Raw genomic sequence first — 18,759 nt, forward strand, 5'->3', positions numbered from 1 at the left:
CTAGAAGGATGAAGGAGTGTATTAGCTGACTCAGGTATGACGCCGATGATATCAGGAAGCTGTGCAGAATAGAGAACTTCTCATTTAGCTTCCCACAAAGTGAGGCCAAACCTCCAGGCCTTCATCAATTTCCTACATTTCCTTCCAGACTCAAAGTTCTAAAGGTTTGAAACCTCCTCTTTGTTCACCAATGGAGGTGATGTTCTGCCAAGGAAGATATGTGGAGGGGTCAATAAAATTTCCCAGGGTCTTCAGGGACAAGGAAAGTAATTTCTTTCCATGACTGGCTTCCAGTTGCTGTCATGTTTACCCATTGCCTTTGCTGGCCTACTGTGAGACAAGGGTATTGAGAACAATCCAGAAGAGGATTTAGTTAGATTTCCATGAAAGAAAACCCATGTGTCATTCCAATATCATAGTCATGCCTTCCACAGAGTTAGACATGTGAAAGACCTGCCATTAAAACTTCAGTGTTCTATTTCCACAGCTAAGAGAGAGAGACGAGAGAGGGTGAGGAAGCTGGAAGCCACCTCACCCCTCAATTTCAGGGGGCAGCTCTGAGCTCACTTGGATTCAAGCAGGCCTGTGAATTAAAGCAGCCACTGATGATCAAACTAAATCACTCCAGAAGCTTGTGGTTCTTCCCTCCCATGAAGTTGAGCGAAACCAGAGTTGGTGCTGTCTTGCAGCTGAACTGATTCAAATGCCCAGACCAAACTTCCAGAAGAGCTCCTCAAACTCATCAGCCTCCCACAGCTTGTCCAAGCTGGGTCAATGACACACCTGGCTAGAGTCTGGAGCCATAGGCCGAAAGGCTCAGCTGGGGCCCTGCTTCAGTCTGCACTCACCCCGCCCATCACAGCCCCCCAAAAGACCAAACGTCCTCCAATTCACCAGTGTATTGAACTGCAGAAAGCAAGGCATCATCTTCAGGGCAATCTGCTGAGGGATTTTGGAAGATTTTGGAAGACCACCTGGACACGCAGATGCTTGCTAAACTACAAGGACAGCATTTCCAGTTAGCAGAATTGATTTTGGAGTCCCTTCCTGCCACTGACTTCAAAAGGGGGTAGAGATATTTTCATCAAAGTATCTTGGCCTCTAAAGCTAGCCGAAGTCCAAAGAATCATAAATTAATTTGAGAAACCTAGAATGACCTGCCTGCAAGCCGAAGAGGAGGGCCTTTCTGTTTAGTGCAGGTGTCATCACAGCTTTCATTTCCTGAACGGTGATGATTGATGATGATGATGATGATGAAGAAGAAGAAGAAGAAGAAGAATGATAAATTAGAAAGGTCGTTCAGAAGTTGTTCTAAAGTCAAACCTGTCAGTTTGGTTCCAGCCTTCCTCCTGAGATGGGAAAGAGGGGATTCTCCCAAGGGGCTCTGTCCCCGGGAGAGGCTGGCCTTCGCTAGCCCTGGCTGGCCGAGGGGATGAAATCCCTGCATGATCGCTCGCCACCACAGCCCGGAGCAGCAGCACCATCCTCCGTGGGGCCGGGCTACCGAGTCCAGGGCGCAACCGGTGCAGGCAGCTCCTCCCAGCCACCCTCCTCCTCAACTCCCTCTGCTCAGCCCCCCTCCACCCATTGCCCCCCTTCCCCCCGCCCCCTTCATCCAGGGAATTTCCCAAGCATCCCAATGCTTGAGTTTCCTGCCTGGGGGAAGGGGCCCGTGCAGATAAAAGGGATGCAAAGGACCTGGGGGAAGCCACAGTGCGCTGGAGCTTCAAATCCCGGCTCCTCTCCTGCCTCTAGTACCCGCACCGCTCACCGCCCTCGTTGCAGCAATGAGCCTCCGGCCCAGCCGCGCCGCCCGCGTCCCCGGCCTCTCGGGCTCGCTGTGTGCGCTGCTCTTGCTGCTGCTGCTGCTGACGCCGCCGGGGCCCCTCGCCAGCGGTGAGAGCGCACAGCACGCGGCGGGCACCCGGGCCGAGCCGCGCGCCCAGCCTCCGCGGCGATCGCGGCGCGGGGAGGGGTCTCGGGGGGAGGGGGGTTCGCTGGGGAAGAACTCCCCGCCTGCCAACCTGTCCTATAACGGTGTCTCTCTTTGTGCCGCAGCCGGTCCCGTCTCAACCATAGTGAGGGAGCTGCGCTGCATGTGTTTAACCACCACACCGGGGATTCATCCCAGAATGATCACTAAAATGCAGGTGGTCGCCGCCGGCCCGCAGTGCTCCAAGGTGGAAGTCGTGTAAGTCGTCGTGCGCTGCGGTGTCCACTGCGACCTTGACGAGAGAGAAGTCCCTCAGCCTGAGCCTTCAGCCCCCGTGGCTCAAGGGCTCATCTTCTTTTTGTTTCTGCAGAGCTACCCTGAAGAACAAGAAGGAAGTCTGTCTGGACCCAGAAACCCCAGTGATGAAGAAAATCATCCAGAAAATGCTGGACAGGTACCCTGTCGCTTTGATCTGTGTGCTTTTTAATCTCTTTTGAGACTGCAGACTTCTCAAGCTTCTTATTCTCTGCCTGGGATTTGCCTGCCACATGCCAGACCACGCTTAGAATAAAAGATCCTTCAAGAGAAAGGGGAAAAGTTGCTCTGGAATGTCCTGAGAAAACTCTTATCAATTTCACATGTAATTGCCTAAGGGGTTCCGTAGAGCTCCTTGCTGAGATGTTTTGTTGTTGTTGTAGTTGTTAGTATAGTCCTTGAGTCCACTCTGCTTTTGAAGCTCTGTGTTTTGAAAACAGGTCGGAGTAGACAGGAGTGTGGAAATTTGGTTAAACTAACATGATTCTTTTCTCAACAGTGGGAGAAAAACTGATTAAGAGAAAGAACCGTGCATTGGAAAAATTGCCCAGTTCCTTGGCAGAGAGAGCAGTTTTCTGAGCGTCTCGGGACCCAGCGAAGACAAGAAGCAAGGACTAGTTTTCTCCAATGATTTAGGCTTTTTCATAAATTTCCCACTTTGAGAGGAGGGTGGTGAGGAGGTGCTGGTGTTTGTCCTTCCAGCTTAATGCTCAGCTCACGAAGTACTTAACATAGTGTTTCCCGCTATTTATTTGCTGTTATTTTATCTGCTGTGCTATTGAAATCTTTGGCAATTGACTAAATTGTGAGTCAAGAGTCAGCAGTTGTTAAACTTGCAAGGTGACTATTGTATTTTTAGAGTATATTCCTTACAGTGTTACTGAGAAGGCTCTGGGTTTAATATGTGAATGATATTTCATTAGAATGCTGTATGTGGAGATAAGTTGTTATCTTCATGCTGCATGAAATAGGAAATATATTGGTATTGTTTCTTGGGGAATATGTTAGGTTTCCTTGCTCTTGACTCTGGGATGCTGAGTTATATTGCCTTAAAAAGCTGGTGTATCATGCAGTTATCTGTATAAAATATACTTCCTTATTTAGAATTTTTAAATGTTTAAGTTCTATAAGGACTAATATGTTCTTTTCCTATAATTTTAGACATTTGATGTCTTCTTAGTATGGCATAATGTCATGACTTACTCATTAAACTTTGGTGTGAACTAACCATTTCACTAGGAGTCCTATAATTCTAGTCACTAAACATATGTTTTGGATAGAGGCAGAAGCTAGGAAATAGGCGAATTACCGATTTCTAGTTTTTATAGAAATGCATTGTTTGCATTTTTTAAGAATAAAAGCAAACTTCACAATGATTTGTACTCGTAAAGTTTTGAAAAGATATTTGAGCTATTTAAATACAGATTCACATTTAGTTTTCAAAATATATACAGAGGTTAAGGTTTTTACCACTTTGTTATAAAGAATTATCTATGCGTCACTTACCCTGTGAAAATTACTGTTTATTGTGTGTCTCATTGGTTTGTAGCACTTCTTTTGTGCTTTGGGGAAAAAAAAATAAAAGGTTTATAAAATTTATTTATGTTGTTTCTCCCTTCTTGTATTGTTACAAAATTTCTATTTATCTTTAATTCCACATTATCTTAAAAATAACTATGCTACTCTCTGGCTAGCAGAGAGGACCCTCATTTCCCAGGGCCATTGCCTTCATTCCATCTTTCTCCAAGCTCAGTCCCCTTCCAGTTACTCCTCCAGAGCACCAACAGCCTTCGGGTTGTTTAGAAAACACAAATGTTAACTGGCTCCCTATAGCCTAGGACATTGAAGGTGCCAAGGTGCAGGGCCTGGCAGGTTAGGTTCTGCCTCCTCTGACCCCTGATTGCTGCTTCAACGTCCCGCTCCCCTTGCATCAGTGGCATCAGGAGCTTAGTTCCCTGACTGGGTGTGTTCCTTCCTGGGTCTACGCCTTTGCATTTGATAGAGCCTCTACCTGGAAGGGCCTTACCACTTTTCTGCCTATAGAAGGAGGCTTACTCATCCTCTAGAACTCAGCTCAAACAATACTTCCTTCAGGAAGTTTTCCTTGGCACTCCTAGAGGAACTCATGGTTTCCATTTTGATGTTCTGCTAGCATCTTCTAGACATTTGAATTTCTTTGAGTAGCAAATATTGTATGGTGGGGCGCTTTTTTTTTTTTAGATGTCTTTATTCTACTGAGTTCTCCCAGATCATCAATCATGTGTCATTTATCTCTGTATCCCCAATACCTGACACAGATTGGCTTAATGAATTAATAAAGTATCTTGAACTTCGGGTAATCAGATAGTGTCCTAACATCGGTAACCGGCTCAGTGTGGTGTTAAAGAAATTGTAATTCCTTTACTCTCTTTCCTTCTTCTTATCTACAAGTAATCCAACAAGATCTTTGACATATGCAGTCCGCTCAACCTGTAACATCTACCCCACACTTTTACCTGGCTAACTCGATCCTTCCTTTGAGGTCAGTTTACGGGTCACTTAAGGCCTCCACTGGTCCTTGCCCTTACCAGATGAAGGCCTCTTTCATATCCGCTCGTAGAACTTTGTTATTTTCCTTCCTAACATTTTGTCACTGACATGATTACAGAATCTATAGAGATGATATACATGCCATCATTTATTTCGTGTCTATCCAACTTCACTGTAAGCTCCATGAGGTCGGGGATGTGTTTATCACATTCATCTCTGTTTCTAGGACACTACCAAGCACGTAGTAAGTGCTTAAGCAGAAGAGTGGTCCAGGTTAAACAATTCCCACTGTCTCTAAGTATCAAAACAGCAATTTCATCTAAATAGCTCATTCATAGGAAAAGCAAGAAAATGGAAGGAAGGAGACTAATCCAATTGATATGCATATAAACACATACCCCGACTGGATTAATATTATGCTTATATTGACATACAGATTTATTAGTACAGGCTAATGTACTATTAGCTTATCTACATCTAACTTAAGTTATTCTACATCTTTTCATCTCTCTCCTTATATGTAAAATACCAATTAGATTAATATATGTGTTAACATATTATTATTAAGTATATTAACTATAGTAATACATTATTATTATATATTAATATAGCTATAGGACAGAGAAAAGGAAAAAAGACAGGAAGATACAAAGATATGGAAAAATTCAGAGATGATTTGCTGACAAATTTTTTTAGCAATAGAGAAGAGCACAAAATACCTTAAAAATTTTTTTTTTAAAAATCATTAAACTTCTGGGGCGCCTGGGTGACTCAGTCGGTTAAGTGTCTGCCTTTGGCTCATGTCGTGATCTCGGGGTCCTGGGGTGGAGCCCCGAGTCATTGGAGCCTGCTTCTCCCTCTGCCTCTGCTCCTTCCCCCACTTGTTCTCCCTTTCTCTCTCTCTCTCAAATAAATAAATACAATCTTAAAAAAAGTCATTAAACTTCTGTGATATCTTTTTACTCTCTCAAACAGTATTTTTTTCCCTTTGAACCTATAAATCATACATTAATATTAGGGAAACATTGAGAAAGCAAGCCAAATTACCATAGATGTGTGAACTATTAATTTCAGTGTTTTAAACAATCTCTGATTTGTCATATCAGCCTCAAAATACTCATTTGAATAAGTGCCTGACAATAATAAATGAAAGCATGTTACATGTCCTTGGAATAGGTGAAATGTATGTTCTGTGAAGAAATAAATGTCACTGATTACTTTTTTCTTTGTCATCATTCAAGATCTTTTGTTTTTTCCAGAAGCAAGATTGGTAAGTTTAGTTTGTCTATAGACCATAGAATAAGACCTTGCAATTCCGTTTGTCATGCTCATGCTATGACTGGTTGTTCTATAAAGAAAATAGATTATATCACTGACGTATATAACCTATACAAGAGCCTCGGTGACAGCCACGACTCACTAATCCTACTATTACTATTGATCCTGCCACTAGCAAATTCAAGGATGAACATATCTGGGGAAAATTAACCCACGGAAGCTCTTCTAGACATATACCTTATGTTTTCCTCATACAAACTCGTAAATACTACACTCCCTCTGTTATCCATCTGAAACTCACTGTCAGTTAGGCAATCACTACAATTTGAACAAGAGGTCAGCTAAAATATCTATGCTACTCCCCCAAACCAGACAATTTTCTATGTTTAATTAATGCCCTTCATTTTACCACATTTTCCTTCTTGCCTCTGGGTGTGACACCCTCACATAATCCTTCAATTCCTGAAGGTATGACAAGATCTATGATAAAATCTGACTAGTAGCTTTGTTTTTCTATCATACTTTTAATTCCTGCTTAAGGAAAGGAATTGCTGTGGGTAACTCTCATATTGTACATCATAACTTCAAAAGTCCTTCCTGGATGTTACAAATTGAGAAACTGACCACACAGAATGAGCACCTGGGGATTTTGTTTTGCCTCCCTGACTCACGGAAGACAAGGAGACTGCACATGCTTCTGATTTTGGCTGACAGTCCCGCTTTGCTTTTAGTCAGCAAAATTAATATTATATTCCGGAAAAGGGTTGTTCATACTTCAAATATGTGCAGTGAAATAATGACATAGAAAGACCTAGAGTTTACGTGTAAGATTTTGTTTCTACAAAGTCTGGAGTCCCATTTCTTAAATATTGAGAAATGACAAGAGCCCTTTCCTCCTCTGAAAAATGCACTTTCTTAATAGAGGTGATTCTGCTGCCCCATAAATGTGGGGTGATTGTTTCTGATCCACCTCTAGGTTGAACAAAGAGAAAAATGGCTACCTCATTTCTAGCAAGAGAGGCCAGGGACAGTTCTTTACCCTTCGTGGTACAAGACAAAGTCAGAGTAATTGTGTTTCAGATCTAGTTTTGAGCACTCCTGGCTATTTGACCTTGGCAATTTATTTCACATCTCCATTCCTCAGTTTTCTCTCTGTAAAATCAGTACAAAAATAACTGTCTTACAGGGACTAAGGGCTATTTCTGGAACAAAGTGGGTACTTGACAAATACTAGTTCCTTTCTCTTAATTCAAACTCAGAAAACTGAGAGCTCCGTAGTTGAAGTGCCATTGTTTTTCCCCAGATGTGTCTACATTCTTTCTATCTGTGCCTTAGGTGTTCAGTACACATAAGAATTTGCTTCCACAAGTCTTTTTTTGGAAGCTTCTGGAAACAATGTCTTCATATTCTCTCTATATTTTCTGTCATTCGTGTGTTAGCATTATCAACATGTATGGTGTGTTTTCCTTTTCATACATTTTCATCCATCAACACCCATTTATCGATAATCTTGTTACATACTAGACCGAACCCAGGATCCTTATGATGTGAGATGACAAAAGTGAGAAGCTTTCAGACTAAGTTAAGGCCTTTTGACAGTCAACATACTGAGTTCTGTCTGGCAAAGTTTTACTTGAAAGTTGAGTGAAAAGGGACTAGATTTTTTTAGACAGAGAGAGTCTCTGAGGTGGGGATTCCCTAGAATCGAACTTGCGAGGACATCTGTGTGCGGGAAGTTCAATGAGGAATGCTCTAGGAATTCCATCTGTCAGGAAGTAAAGAGAGGGTCGGGGAGAGGGAGAGCTGCTGCTGCAACAGAAGATTCGAGTGATTCTCTGAGAAGCTCTGGAGCTGAGGTAGCCTTTCAGAGAGATTCCGAACTGTGGCAAGGGAGCAGACCTCTGTGCTCCCCCCCGCTGACCAGTCACTGATGTGGGCTACCTCTGGGGGGCGGGCACATTCCCCTGAGGCCCTGGGCTGTGCCCAAAGAGGGCCCTCGTCGTGAGCGGCCTGCAGCCTTCATTCGCAGCCGCTGGGCACAGCGCCGGTGCGTCACCCGCCACCCGGAGGGAGGCTCCTGAACCGGAACGAATCTGGGAGGGGCATCCAGGTTTCCGGGGCAGGGGAGGAGAGCGAAGGGGAGGAAGGAAAGATCAGAGAAGAGGAGAGGCAGGGAGAGGAGAAGACGAGATGGAAAAGGAGAGGAGAGCGGAGGGCACGAAGAGGGGAGGATGGGAGGGGCAGGGAAGGGAGGAGAGTGGAAAGCTTGTGTCTTCACTTTTTTCTTTTTTTCTCTTTTCTTCCTTCTTTTCCCTTCCCAACTCTCCTGTCTCCTCATTCCCTCCTTCTCTCCTTTTCTCCCTTCCTACCTCCCTTCCATTCTTCACGTATGCCTGAGAAGAAAACTACTACGACTGGAAAGAGGAGGAGCCAGAGGATGGAGGGGGAGGGCGCCCCCGCAGGCACCCGGGCAGGCCCTCCCAGGTGGGTGAGGCTGTGGTGGAGGTTCCAGGCCTCCAGTGGCGCACTGACTAAGCCCACCTAAATGAGGTCCAAGTGCCCCTCATTAACATACAGAATTATTAGAAATAATCAATTGCTGTAGGCCACTACATTTGGGATTGGCTTGTTCCACGAGAGTATCATTATGCATTTGATGTTCCGTGGATGCTATTCGCCAACGTAAAGTTAAAGTGGACATTCTCACTTTGCAGTGAGTGCTTCTGTCTAACAGCACCCAGGAAGACATTGCCCCTCAATTCCTTCACCCTCCCCCCCTTCCTCCCCACTGCCACCCCACCCCGCAGCTCACCTCTGGGCAGTATTCAGCCTCAGTTGACTTGAGCGCCAGAGTAATTAAGGTCTGGATCATTCTTGTCAATTCAGAATTACACAGAAAATGTATTTGGTTTCAGTACATATAGGAAATCTTTTATTGGCTAGTATTTCAACTTATTGCTTAAGGTGCTTTAACAAGACCCAAAATTGTATTAGCCCTAAGATTTTTTGTACCAGTTGCTTTTATGGCTAATTTGCAAGGGATAGCTTATTTCCTTCATACTTGGAAGATGTCAGTTCGAAATCTTTTACGTAAGACAGAGCTAATATATGTTGTAATTTTCATGGATAATGCTTCTCCAATGCTTCTAGATATTTTCTTTTAAAATAGCTAACAGATAAGTTGTTTTGGGTCATAGAAAACTTGCTAGTTTCCTGAATGACTCTATGACTCTGCTATTTATACAATGACTTCAAGGAAAAAGAGATAAAGTAACTTACCACAAAACAGAATAAATTAAACAGCATGACAATGTCAGATCAATAAAAAGGCTGTCAACTTATTTTAACACCCAAGAACCCTGACACTAGTTTCCTAGCATTTATTTAAATATACTCTTTTGTATAAGCTGACTTCTTTTGGTTGAATAACTGATTTCAAGTATCTTTTCTAGTACTAGCAGATTAGTATTGATGTTCCATTGCTTTGCACAAATATCTGAGGTCTCCCTTTAAAAGAAAGAAATAGTTAAATGACCAAGTCACACAACCAAGAGAACTTTTAAACACCTGGTACATAGTAGATACTTAATATTTATTGAATCAACAAAAACTAGCAAAACGTTATTTACCTCAAATGCCAACTAATAGGCTTGTGAAATTTTAGTGACTCAAGAAATTTGTTAATGCTTCCTCATGAACCTTGCTGACGATGTGTCTTTTGTGACAAATTCGTTGATTAAGACAATGACTTAATGATACTCTGCTACGTGCCTACCTCTTTCCTGATACTAAATGAACCAGGAAAGAAAGTTGGATCGTGTATGTATGGGGGGAAAAGTGTCCTGTGAAGCCAATAAATATAGCGAACAATCTGTGTTAGGGGTTATGATGGATGGAAAAAGAAACATACTATGATACTTAAAAAAAAATAATCTTTGTATCTTGCTCTGGAAATGGTTTTGAACTTACATTTGAAAAAAATATATCTGACAGGAGAATTAATAATGTTTCCATCACAGTAATGAGGGAAGATGAGAAGGTCATTGTTCAGGAAGAACTAGAAAGAAGTTAATTCTCCTTACTCTGTTTCCTGCTGAGAATCTCTCTGCAATTTACGTCACATCTCAGTTTTTCCTTGAGCATGTTTCTTAGATGATGAATTTCTGAGTTGGGAGAGGTGGAAAATCATTTTAAGACATGCTACTGCTAGACTGGAAGTTACAAGAGGAAAACAAATGGGGTGAGAAAAATGGGAAATGCTCTTATAAAACAGGGCCTATGAACTGGAGTAGGTATAGTCAGTCACTGTTAAACGACAGGGAACATTGGCTTAAAAGTTAAAACAACGGGCTCTTTGGTGACTCAGTGGGTTAGGCGGCTGCCTTCTGCTCTGATCCTGAGGTCCCGGGATCATTCCCTGCATCCGGCTCCCTGCTCTGTTGGAAAGCCTATTTCTCCCTCTCCCTCTGCTGCTCCCCTGGCTTGTGCTTGCTCTCTCTCTCTCTCTGGGTCAAATAAATAAAATCTGAAAATAAGATTGGAAAAAATAACTTACTGTATTAATTCTTTTGATAAAAAAGTAATTTGGTACATTTGAATATTTCGAGTGTTTCTTCCAGAATTTTAAAGTTATAAAAAGTAGACCAAAAAAAAATGGGAAGTTTAAATAATAATGTGTAAAATTTGTACATATGTGTAATAGGAAGACAGCTTGTAGCTCAAAGTGTATCCTTTATTCCCAGCCTTCTAAATCGCCTTTTTATATCATAGGTACTTGGGACCACGTGGAGTTTGGTTTGAGGATTGTCTGATTAAAAAGGGAAGAGAAACTTTCCTTCATGTAATACACAGTCGTTGATTTACTCACTAATACTGTTTAGGACCCACTGTATATTGCATTATCCTACACCCCGAAGGATACTTAAAGCATTCAAAGAAACCTAGGCCATGCCTCTGCTTTCAAAGTGTACATACAGCCCAGGTGAGGCAGCAAGTCTTATAGAAGAAACAGAGATCCAGGCAATAACCACCCGGGCCAGCATGTGACGTGTAGGTCTGCCCTGAATCTCTGTGGGGTTTTGTCTATATCATGTAGGGTTTGAGATCCAGACCCATGATTAGGGTCTGAGAATTGAGGAATATAGATTTTGTTGCAATTTGTAATACTGCAAAACTGGAAACACCCTCGAGGTCACCGATAAGACAGAGGTTGGACGAAAGATTGCCCATGCCATAGAATGTCATGCAGCCATTAAAAAGGATAGGGCCAAGCTACATTGGGGTAGCATGAAAGGATGCGGAAGACATATTTTTGAAGGACAAAAGCAAGCTATATAACGATCCCATTTCTATTAAAAATTCTGCGTCTAGCTCCACCTATATATGTGCTTCTCTATGAGTGATGCGTGTGGGTGTCTACGTATATTTTCGGGGGTGAATGTAAATGCAGATAGAATAGAAAACTAATGCCCAGTTGTTACCAACGGTCACTACTGGAGAATGAGGATGTAGAATCATGACGAAGAGAAACTTACACTTTCCATTCCACATACATCTGCAGTGTATGAATATTTTTCAGTAAATTATATTACATATTTCCCTGTAATATTAAAAATAAAAGAAAAAATAAATATGCTGAGGCTTGCTTTTTAGGGTAGACTCAGGTGTCAGAAACAAGCAGTTTATTTTATAGTACAGGGGGTATTAGTTTTTCTTCTAGTTTCTGGATGAAGTGATAAAAAATAATATAGTTGGAAAACAGAAAGCAGCCCAATAACTAATATGCAGAGCGAGCCTTTTATGGTTATTGGCTCATAGTTCATCCTCAGACTACAAACAAATCCTAACATTTGTCAACAACCAAGTTGGGAACAACTGCCTTCCTTGGCCTCCAGAAAGGGCTGCATATTTATGCTTTCAGATATTCATAAAGTGTCTTTTAAGCCTATACATTGCCTTATCAGGGCATTATCACATAGTTACACAGAGAAAATACATTCATACTTCAGTTTTGTTCTTACCTCCCTAAGTGGGAGGTTATATTTGTGTAAAGGAGATGGGGACAGAGAAAAGGAGGGGAGTGGTGTGAAGGGAAGTAAAAATGAAATTGAGCAGGAACCCTGACCCGCCTGGTGTTTATCTGGTTGGGCACAGCTTGACAACCCTTCCACATGTATTTCTACATACCCTCACCTCTCCTTCCCTATCTTTTTCCTCCTTCTGGCCTTGAGGGAGCTAGTATAAAAGGCATCAGGAGAGCATGAGAAACCACATCGCTGCAGGCTTCTAGGCACCAATACACCCTCACACTGGAGTTTCCTGCTTCTAGAAACGACTCCAGCTTAATCTTCTCCACCATGAGCCTCAGACCTAATGCCACCTCCTCCTGTCCCAGCGCCAGCCTGCTCCGGGTCCTACAGGGGCTGCTACTGCTATCCCTGCTCCTGACCACGCTGGTTCCCTGGACTGCTGGAGAAAGTAAGAGAAACTCAGGGAAAACGGAGGGTGGGGTGTCTGCTGCCCTGGAGCAGTGTCTGGGGGAGAGCCTGCCCTGGTTCTCTTGGGGCTGGAGACGGTCATTACACTAATAACTCTAAGTGGTGAGGGGATGCTTGGTGGGCACTTAAGATGCGCCCGGCATTCTGCTAAGGTACTTAGCTGAAGGTTTGAAGATGATCCTATACACAGGGGCTTTATGAAAGAGCTACAGTTAACAAATAAGGGGACTAAGGAATCAAGTCAAGAGATAAGATCTCCATAATAATAGCGACCACTCATAGAGCCACACTCTCTATCCTAGCTCAAAGCGCGGACAAGAAGCGGTTCGTTGAACTTTACTGCATGTGCTTGAAGACCGTCTCTGGCATTCATCCAAGTAACATCCAGAATTTGGAGGTGCTCAGCGCAGGACCCCATTGTCCCAACGTTCAAGTGATGTAAGTCCCTGCTTCTGTATCATTGCCTCATTGGGCTTTAAGGAAACTCTCCACTTCTCTCCTCACCGATTCTATTGTATCCAGCCCCATGGATCCCTTCTGAGAGTCAGGCCATGGCACTCACAGAGAATTCCATTCCCTCTTGCAGAGCCACACTGAAGAATGGAAAGAAAGTCTGCCTGGACCCAGAAGCTCCCCAAATCAAGAAGATAGTCCAGAAAATTTTGGAAAGCAATGAGTCAACGGCTTAATCTGTTCACTGTCTGTCAAGCCTTTTTATCACCCAAGAACGGCAGGAGTTTGAAGGCTTGACTTTCTGGAGTTCTCATTTATCCAGAATACCTATTCGTATTGTATTAAACTTTGGATATGTTTTCTATTCTGCTTCAAAAAGTCACATGGTACTCTGGGAAGGCTAGTTAATAGATGACAGAGAGAAGGTGGCAATAAGCAAACTTACTTTCAAAATATAACGTATGGTTTATTCCCTAACTCTTGGTTACGCGAGGCACTCTGCTCTACATTCATTTATTTAAAATTTTCTTTTCAAATGCTTACACGTGCGTTAACCTATCTTGCTCTACCTTACTGTTAGACTAGCTATGCCCATGATGACTAAGAGATTCCAGAATGGTCAATGATATTCAGAATCGCACAGAGCCCAGAATAGAGCACTTGCTCAAGAAATGCTTGGTAATTTATTTAGCCACTTAATAGAGTTTTTCGTTGTCTTAGTCTTAGGATGTCTTGTTTCAAAACATTTTCTGAAAGATTTTCTAGTGTTTATTTTACCCTTGAAACCCTAAAAATAATAAAGTTGTAGAATGTGAGTCTTGTAAGCAGTGGTTATTTATTTTAAAGAGAATATATTTAATACTAGAATAAAAAACATACAATGAAAAGCATTAACGTTCTCTATTTTAAAAACTCCAGTATTTTCAATAATAATAATGATAATAATAACAATACAGGTTCCCTATAGTGTTAAATGTTTTAACCTGGCATGTTTGTATATATTTTCAGTCACTTAATATCTGCATGTTACAATTTTAGGATTAGAACCAACCTTGTGGATGAGTAAAATAAAAAATGTAAACTTTATCAGACTTCTAATTATTGTTCTATAATCAACAGAAATTTCTTTCTTTTTAAAATTATTTTTGTATGAATAGAGTTGGCACCCAATGTTGCAGTCATTTCAGCATAGTGATTAAACTTCCCGATACCTTATGCTGTGCGCACCAGAAGCATAGCTGTCTCATTACAACATTATTACAACACCATTTACTATATTCCCTATGCTGGCCTTTTATCCCCAGGATTCACTCTTTCCATAACGGGAAGCCCGTATTTCCTATCCCCCTTCACCCATTTTGCTCATTCTCTCCCCCCTCCCTTTGGTATTTCTTAATCCCTGAAATTTACACCCACACTATTCTTACACAAGTATTAACATGAAATCAAAATTTGTTATTGTTTGTCATCATATATTATTACTTTTAACAGAACTGTTGGGGGAAAAAACACCTTAATTACCTTTTTATTTCTTCTTACACTTTAGTATTCCATAATCTACAAACAAAATCACCAGTTGATGATTTGTGTCATTTTTAATTTATTATAATCATAGCTAGACTTTATTGATAAATTTTAATATACCAGGCATATTGAATGTTTTGTATGCATGAATTAAATAATTCTCACAAGATAGCTATGATCTGGTTAAAAGGACATCATCTGCAGAAGGAGTAATTGGGGAAATAGTTCTACCACTTGCTAGCTGTGTTTTTGGGCAGGTTGCATAACCTCCCTGTGCCTTAGTTTCTTCATCTTTAAAATGGGATAAAAATATTGCTTATCTCACAAAGCTGATGTGAAAATTAAGAGTTAATAATTCAAAGGGCTAGAAGTAGTGCATGTCACACAATGACCCATATATAAATGTTAACGACTATTTGTTATTATTACTATTAGCATCCCCAATGTATAGAGAAGAAAACTGAAGTTCAGAGATTAGAAAATTTGCCTCAAGATCAGATAACTAAGTAGGTGAACGAGTGGGGATTTGAAACTCTGCTTTTAACCACCACACTACTTTCCTTGATTCTTCTTTCTCTAATAAAGAAATTACATTATATATCACACGATGTTATTGGCACACAAAATAGGACCTGACCATAAGTAGCATACTGTGATGGTTATAGCAGAAGAGCTAAGTTCATAAATCCCAACCTGTACATGGACTTTGGGGAACACTCATGCATTAAGCATTTAGTTCACAAATTTTATATATTAAGATCTCCTTTGATTATCTCCTCCTCTTCATAGGCTCAGTGCCTTAAAATGTTTTGTCTACAAAATAAATGCATTTATTAAGTAATAGTTAATAACCGCAAATACATAAAAATCTGTCTGTCTATCTATCTATCTATCTATCTATCTATCAAACAGTACATGGGGATTGCAGTCATTTTCATTAGCTTTTCTCCAATAATTTAAAATGGCTCAGAGATCTCATTCATTTCTCTGTGGTTTCCTACTAAAATCCAACTGCGCCAGCACCTGAGACATGACACATTTTTTTCAAGAAGCGGATGTCTTTTATTTTTGTGTACGTATGTTTAACTATTTCATTTAATGCAGAGAAAGAATCATTTAATGGCTACTTACTACTTCCTGCAAATACTGAAATGCAGGGGTAAGTTGCACAAATCCCGTGTGCTGCCCATTCGTACCCCAAACCACCCCTTCGAGCCATTCCCTCTGCCCCTAACCCTATTTGGGATCTGAGGTTTTAATGCAATAAACTTGTCTAAGTTACAGCATATTCTGTATCCGGCATTTCATTGGATGCTTGATATTTAAAAAATGTAAGTCACACAGAATTGTCCTTGAAGAGATCACTGTCTGGTAGGAGAGGCAGATAGGTTGAGAAATCATCACAAGCACACAGGACACATGCTAGTACAGAGACACGCTCTAACGGTGTAAAGAAACAGACGCATGAATAAGCCAAAGCTTCAGCATCGTCATTTTCAACATTTATTATCTTCGTGAATCTAGTACTTTATATCAAGTCCCTACCCATGTGCTATAATAATGATAGGCGTTATTATGATTTCTCACCTCGCAGAGCTTTCCATCTGGGGAGAGAAAACATTTTAAACACTTTCAAACACACGCACACATACACACACGCACACGCATATATAACTGTGTGTACGATGTGCATGTGTGGGCCTCCTGGGTGGCTAAGTTGGTTGAGCATCTGACTCTTGATTTCACTCGGGTCATGATCTCAGGGTCTTGGGCTCCACACTCAGCGGCGAATCTGCTTGAGATTCTCTCACCCTCTCCGTCTGCCCCTCCCCCCCACTCACATGCGCTCTCTCTCCCTCTAAAATAAAATCTTTACCAAAAAATGTACATATGTGCATGTTTGGAAGATCTGTAAGAAATCGCAAAAGCAGAGGGTGCTACAGAACCCAACAGGGGACACAATTAGCTGCAGCCATCAGGAAAGGCCTCTCAGAGGAAGTGATGTTAGGCTAACACCAGAAATTCGAATAGGACTTAGTCAGCTGAAAGGCAAGTGGTAGGATCCTAAGAGAAAGAACCTTAGAGGCCCAGGAAGTAACCTGCATACCCCTGCAGGGGTCTGGTCCTGCTGAGCATTCGGAACCAGCTTGTTCCCTGCTGTGGCCTACTGACACCCTTCACCGCTGTCAATCAGTGTGACAGAAGGCCTCTGGCTTTGAGATGAGGGCATCCTTTGCCCTGATCAAGAGCCTAAGTCATCCTTTTTCAGGAAAGGGAAGATGGTCCATATCGATCCCCTGGCCTTTCCTGTGTGGGATTCTGTGTCATGCCCTCCACCCACTCTTCCGAATCTTCTCCACATCCACTCCCAGATGCTCTGTGTCCTCCTGAGAGCATCGCTGCTCCAGCCCACAGAGCAGCCTGCCTACAACTGGCCCTGGGCCAGGTCACAGCAGGCTCTGGGAAATGTGGCCTGGAAACTCTTCTTCTTCGCCTCATTTCCAGGCCCAGCTGCGTGGAGAAACATCTAGGCACCGAGTTTTTACAGAAAGAATGCGTTCAAATATTACTTTTACAGTTTTTCTCAGAGGAAGAGTGTAGCTGAGGATAACAGACCTTGCTCCCTGGAGTATGCTGGATGAAGGCTGTTAGGACGGGAGAGATGCAGACACTGAGGAAGCCTTCCACTTTCTGGTGAAATTCAAAACTGAGTCATCACCTAAAGACTCTTCCAACTTTTTAGCAGCAAGAAAACAATTACTAAGGACACACCTTGAACACCCACAGCCACCCAATGCAACTGCTAATCTGTAACTGGTAATCTGTAGGAAAGACAGGTGGGAGTTTGCAGTGCTTGGCAAATTGGGAGTTGGGAAGAAACAGAAACTGTCTCCAGTCTGAAGGCACCAGCCTGTAAACTGCAACATGGTGACCCCAGAGAAGTCTACAGTGACACATTAATAGAGGCGACATATGACATACGCCTAAGGTTCAAGTATTGTTTCTAACTGCACCCACGTGCACCAATATGCATTCAGCTTGGGGTTGGGGATCCTGTTCTCACCTCCCAGCCAAGATAGCTGACGTTGGGCTTTTTTCCCCCTCCTTATCTTGGCTGGCCAGAGCCTAGCTCTTCCCAGAAGTATCTCCGCTTCCCCATCCTCCAGCCCAAACTTCCGGACCCTGGGGATAAAATGGGCCTGGGGAGTTTGGGGAGCCACTGGCCTGCGAAGTCCCAGCCCCGACTGCCCTTGCACTCTGGGCTTCAGCCCTTGCACTCTGGGCTTCAGCCCTTGCACTCTGGGCTTCAGCCCTTGCACTCTGGGCTTCAGCTGGAAAGCTGCTGGACATGAGCGTGGGAGAGGGTTCCGGTGCCCCCAGCCCCTGGCTGGGCCCCGGGCTGCTGCTCCTGGGGCTGCTGCTCCTGCCCGCTGTGCTCGCGCTCCCCACAGGTGAGAGCTGAAGTAAGGCGTTGGGGGGACAGGGGGAAGCAGAGAGAGAGAGTCGGGGAACTCCTAGGGCTGGGGCGGAATCTTTCATCTTTCGAGTTCTGTCTAGGTGTGCGGGCCCTGCGCCAAGTGCTGCCCGGTGCACTTTACCACCCAGTCAACAACGCTTCTCTGGGGGAGGCATGATTTGTGGGGGAGGAAGTGAAAGCCAAACGCAATGAGAAAGATCCCGAAGGTAAGTCTGGTGGTTCACGGAGTCACCATTCTCTCCTCCACTGCCCTCTCCCCGACCCAACCCCCAGCGGACCTGGAAGGAGGAGAGGAGGACCTGCGCTGCGTGTGTGTGAAGACCACCCCCCTAGTCCGTCCCAAGGACGTCAGCAGCCTGGAAGTGATCGGCGTCTGGGGCCACTGCCCCACCCCCCAGATGATGTGAGTCCTGCCACTTGCTTCTTGGTGTCCGCCCACCCTGGGCCTCCTCTGCCTTCCCTTCTGCGCCTCCGCGCCCCCCTTCATCCCGCCCCTCCGCACCCCCTTCACCCCTCGTCTAATCCCACGTTCCAATCCAACCCCTGAAAGACGTGTCTCTTCTTTCCCTGGCAGAGCTTCGCTGAATAATGGGAGGAAAATATGCCTGGACCCGAATGCAGTACTGTATAAGAAAATAATCAGGAAGCTTTTGAAGAGCTAGTTACTAGCTGCCTGACTCTGTATCTTTTCGACAGAGCATGGTTTTGTTTTTGTTTTTGTTTTCTCATTTGCAACCCAACTGTGGAAAAAT

The 18,759-nt window shown here is 43.1% G+C and overlaps 2 protein-coding genes across 4 annotated transcripts; both read left to right on the forward strand.

The window, feature by feature from the left end:
- The first annotated feature begins 1,652 nt into the window (after nt 1-1,652).
- LOC113263278 (C-X-C motif chemokine 6) lies at nt 1,653-14,090 on the forward strand. 3 transcript variants are annotated; one of them, XM_026509973.4, is made up of 4 exons: nt 1,653-1,896; nt 2,059-2,191; nt 2,304-2,387; nt 2,748-3,847. In XM_026509973.4, the coding sequence occupies exons 1-4, from the start codon at nt 1,788-1,790 to the stop codon at nt 2,764-2,766; spliced, it is 345 nt and encodes a 114-aa protein (XP_026365758.1). In that variant the 5' UTR covers nt 1,653-1,787; the 3' UTR covers nt 2,767-3,847. The 3 variants fall into 3 exon arrangements, with proteins under 3 accessions (XP_026365758.1, XP_026365759.1, XP_026365757.1); XM_026509974.4 differs by lacking the exons at nt 2,304-2,387; nt 2,748-3,847 and adding an exon at nt 13,139-14,041 and having other exon boundaries at nt 1,665-1,896; XM_026509972.4 differs by lacking the exons at nt 1,653-1,896; nt 2,059-2,191; nt 2,304-2,387; nt 2,748-3,847 and adding exons at nt 12,299-12,532; nt 12,855-12,990; nt 13,139-14,090.
- Nucleotides 14,091-17,878: 3,788 nt separating this feature from the next.
- Nucleotides 17,879-18,759, forward strand: LOC113263051 (platelet factor 4). Its single transcript, XM_044388040.3, is given in 3 exon segments — nt 17,879-17,993; nt 18,296-18,410; nt 18,582-18,759. Coding segments are annotated over 3 exon segments (318 nt in total). The 3' UTR covers nt 18,670-18,759.

Source organism: Ursus arctos, unplaced genomic scaffold (assembly GCF_023065955.2).
Source record: "Ursus arctos isolate Adak ecotype North America unplaced genomic scaffold, UrsArc2.0 scaffold_9, whole genome shotgun sequence".
NCBI classification, from domain to species: Eukaryota; Metazoa; Chordata; class Mammalia; order Carnivora; family Ursidae; genus Ursus; species Ursus arctos.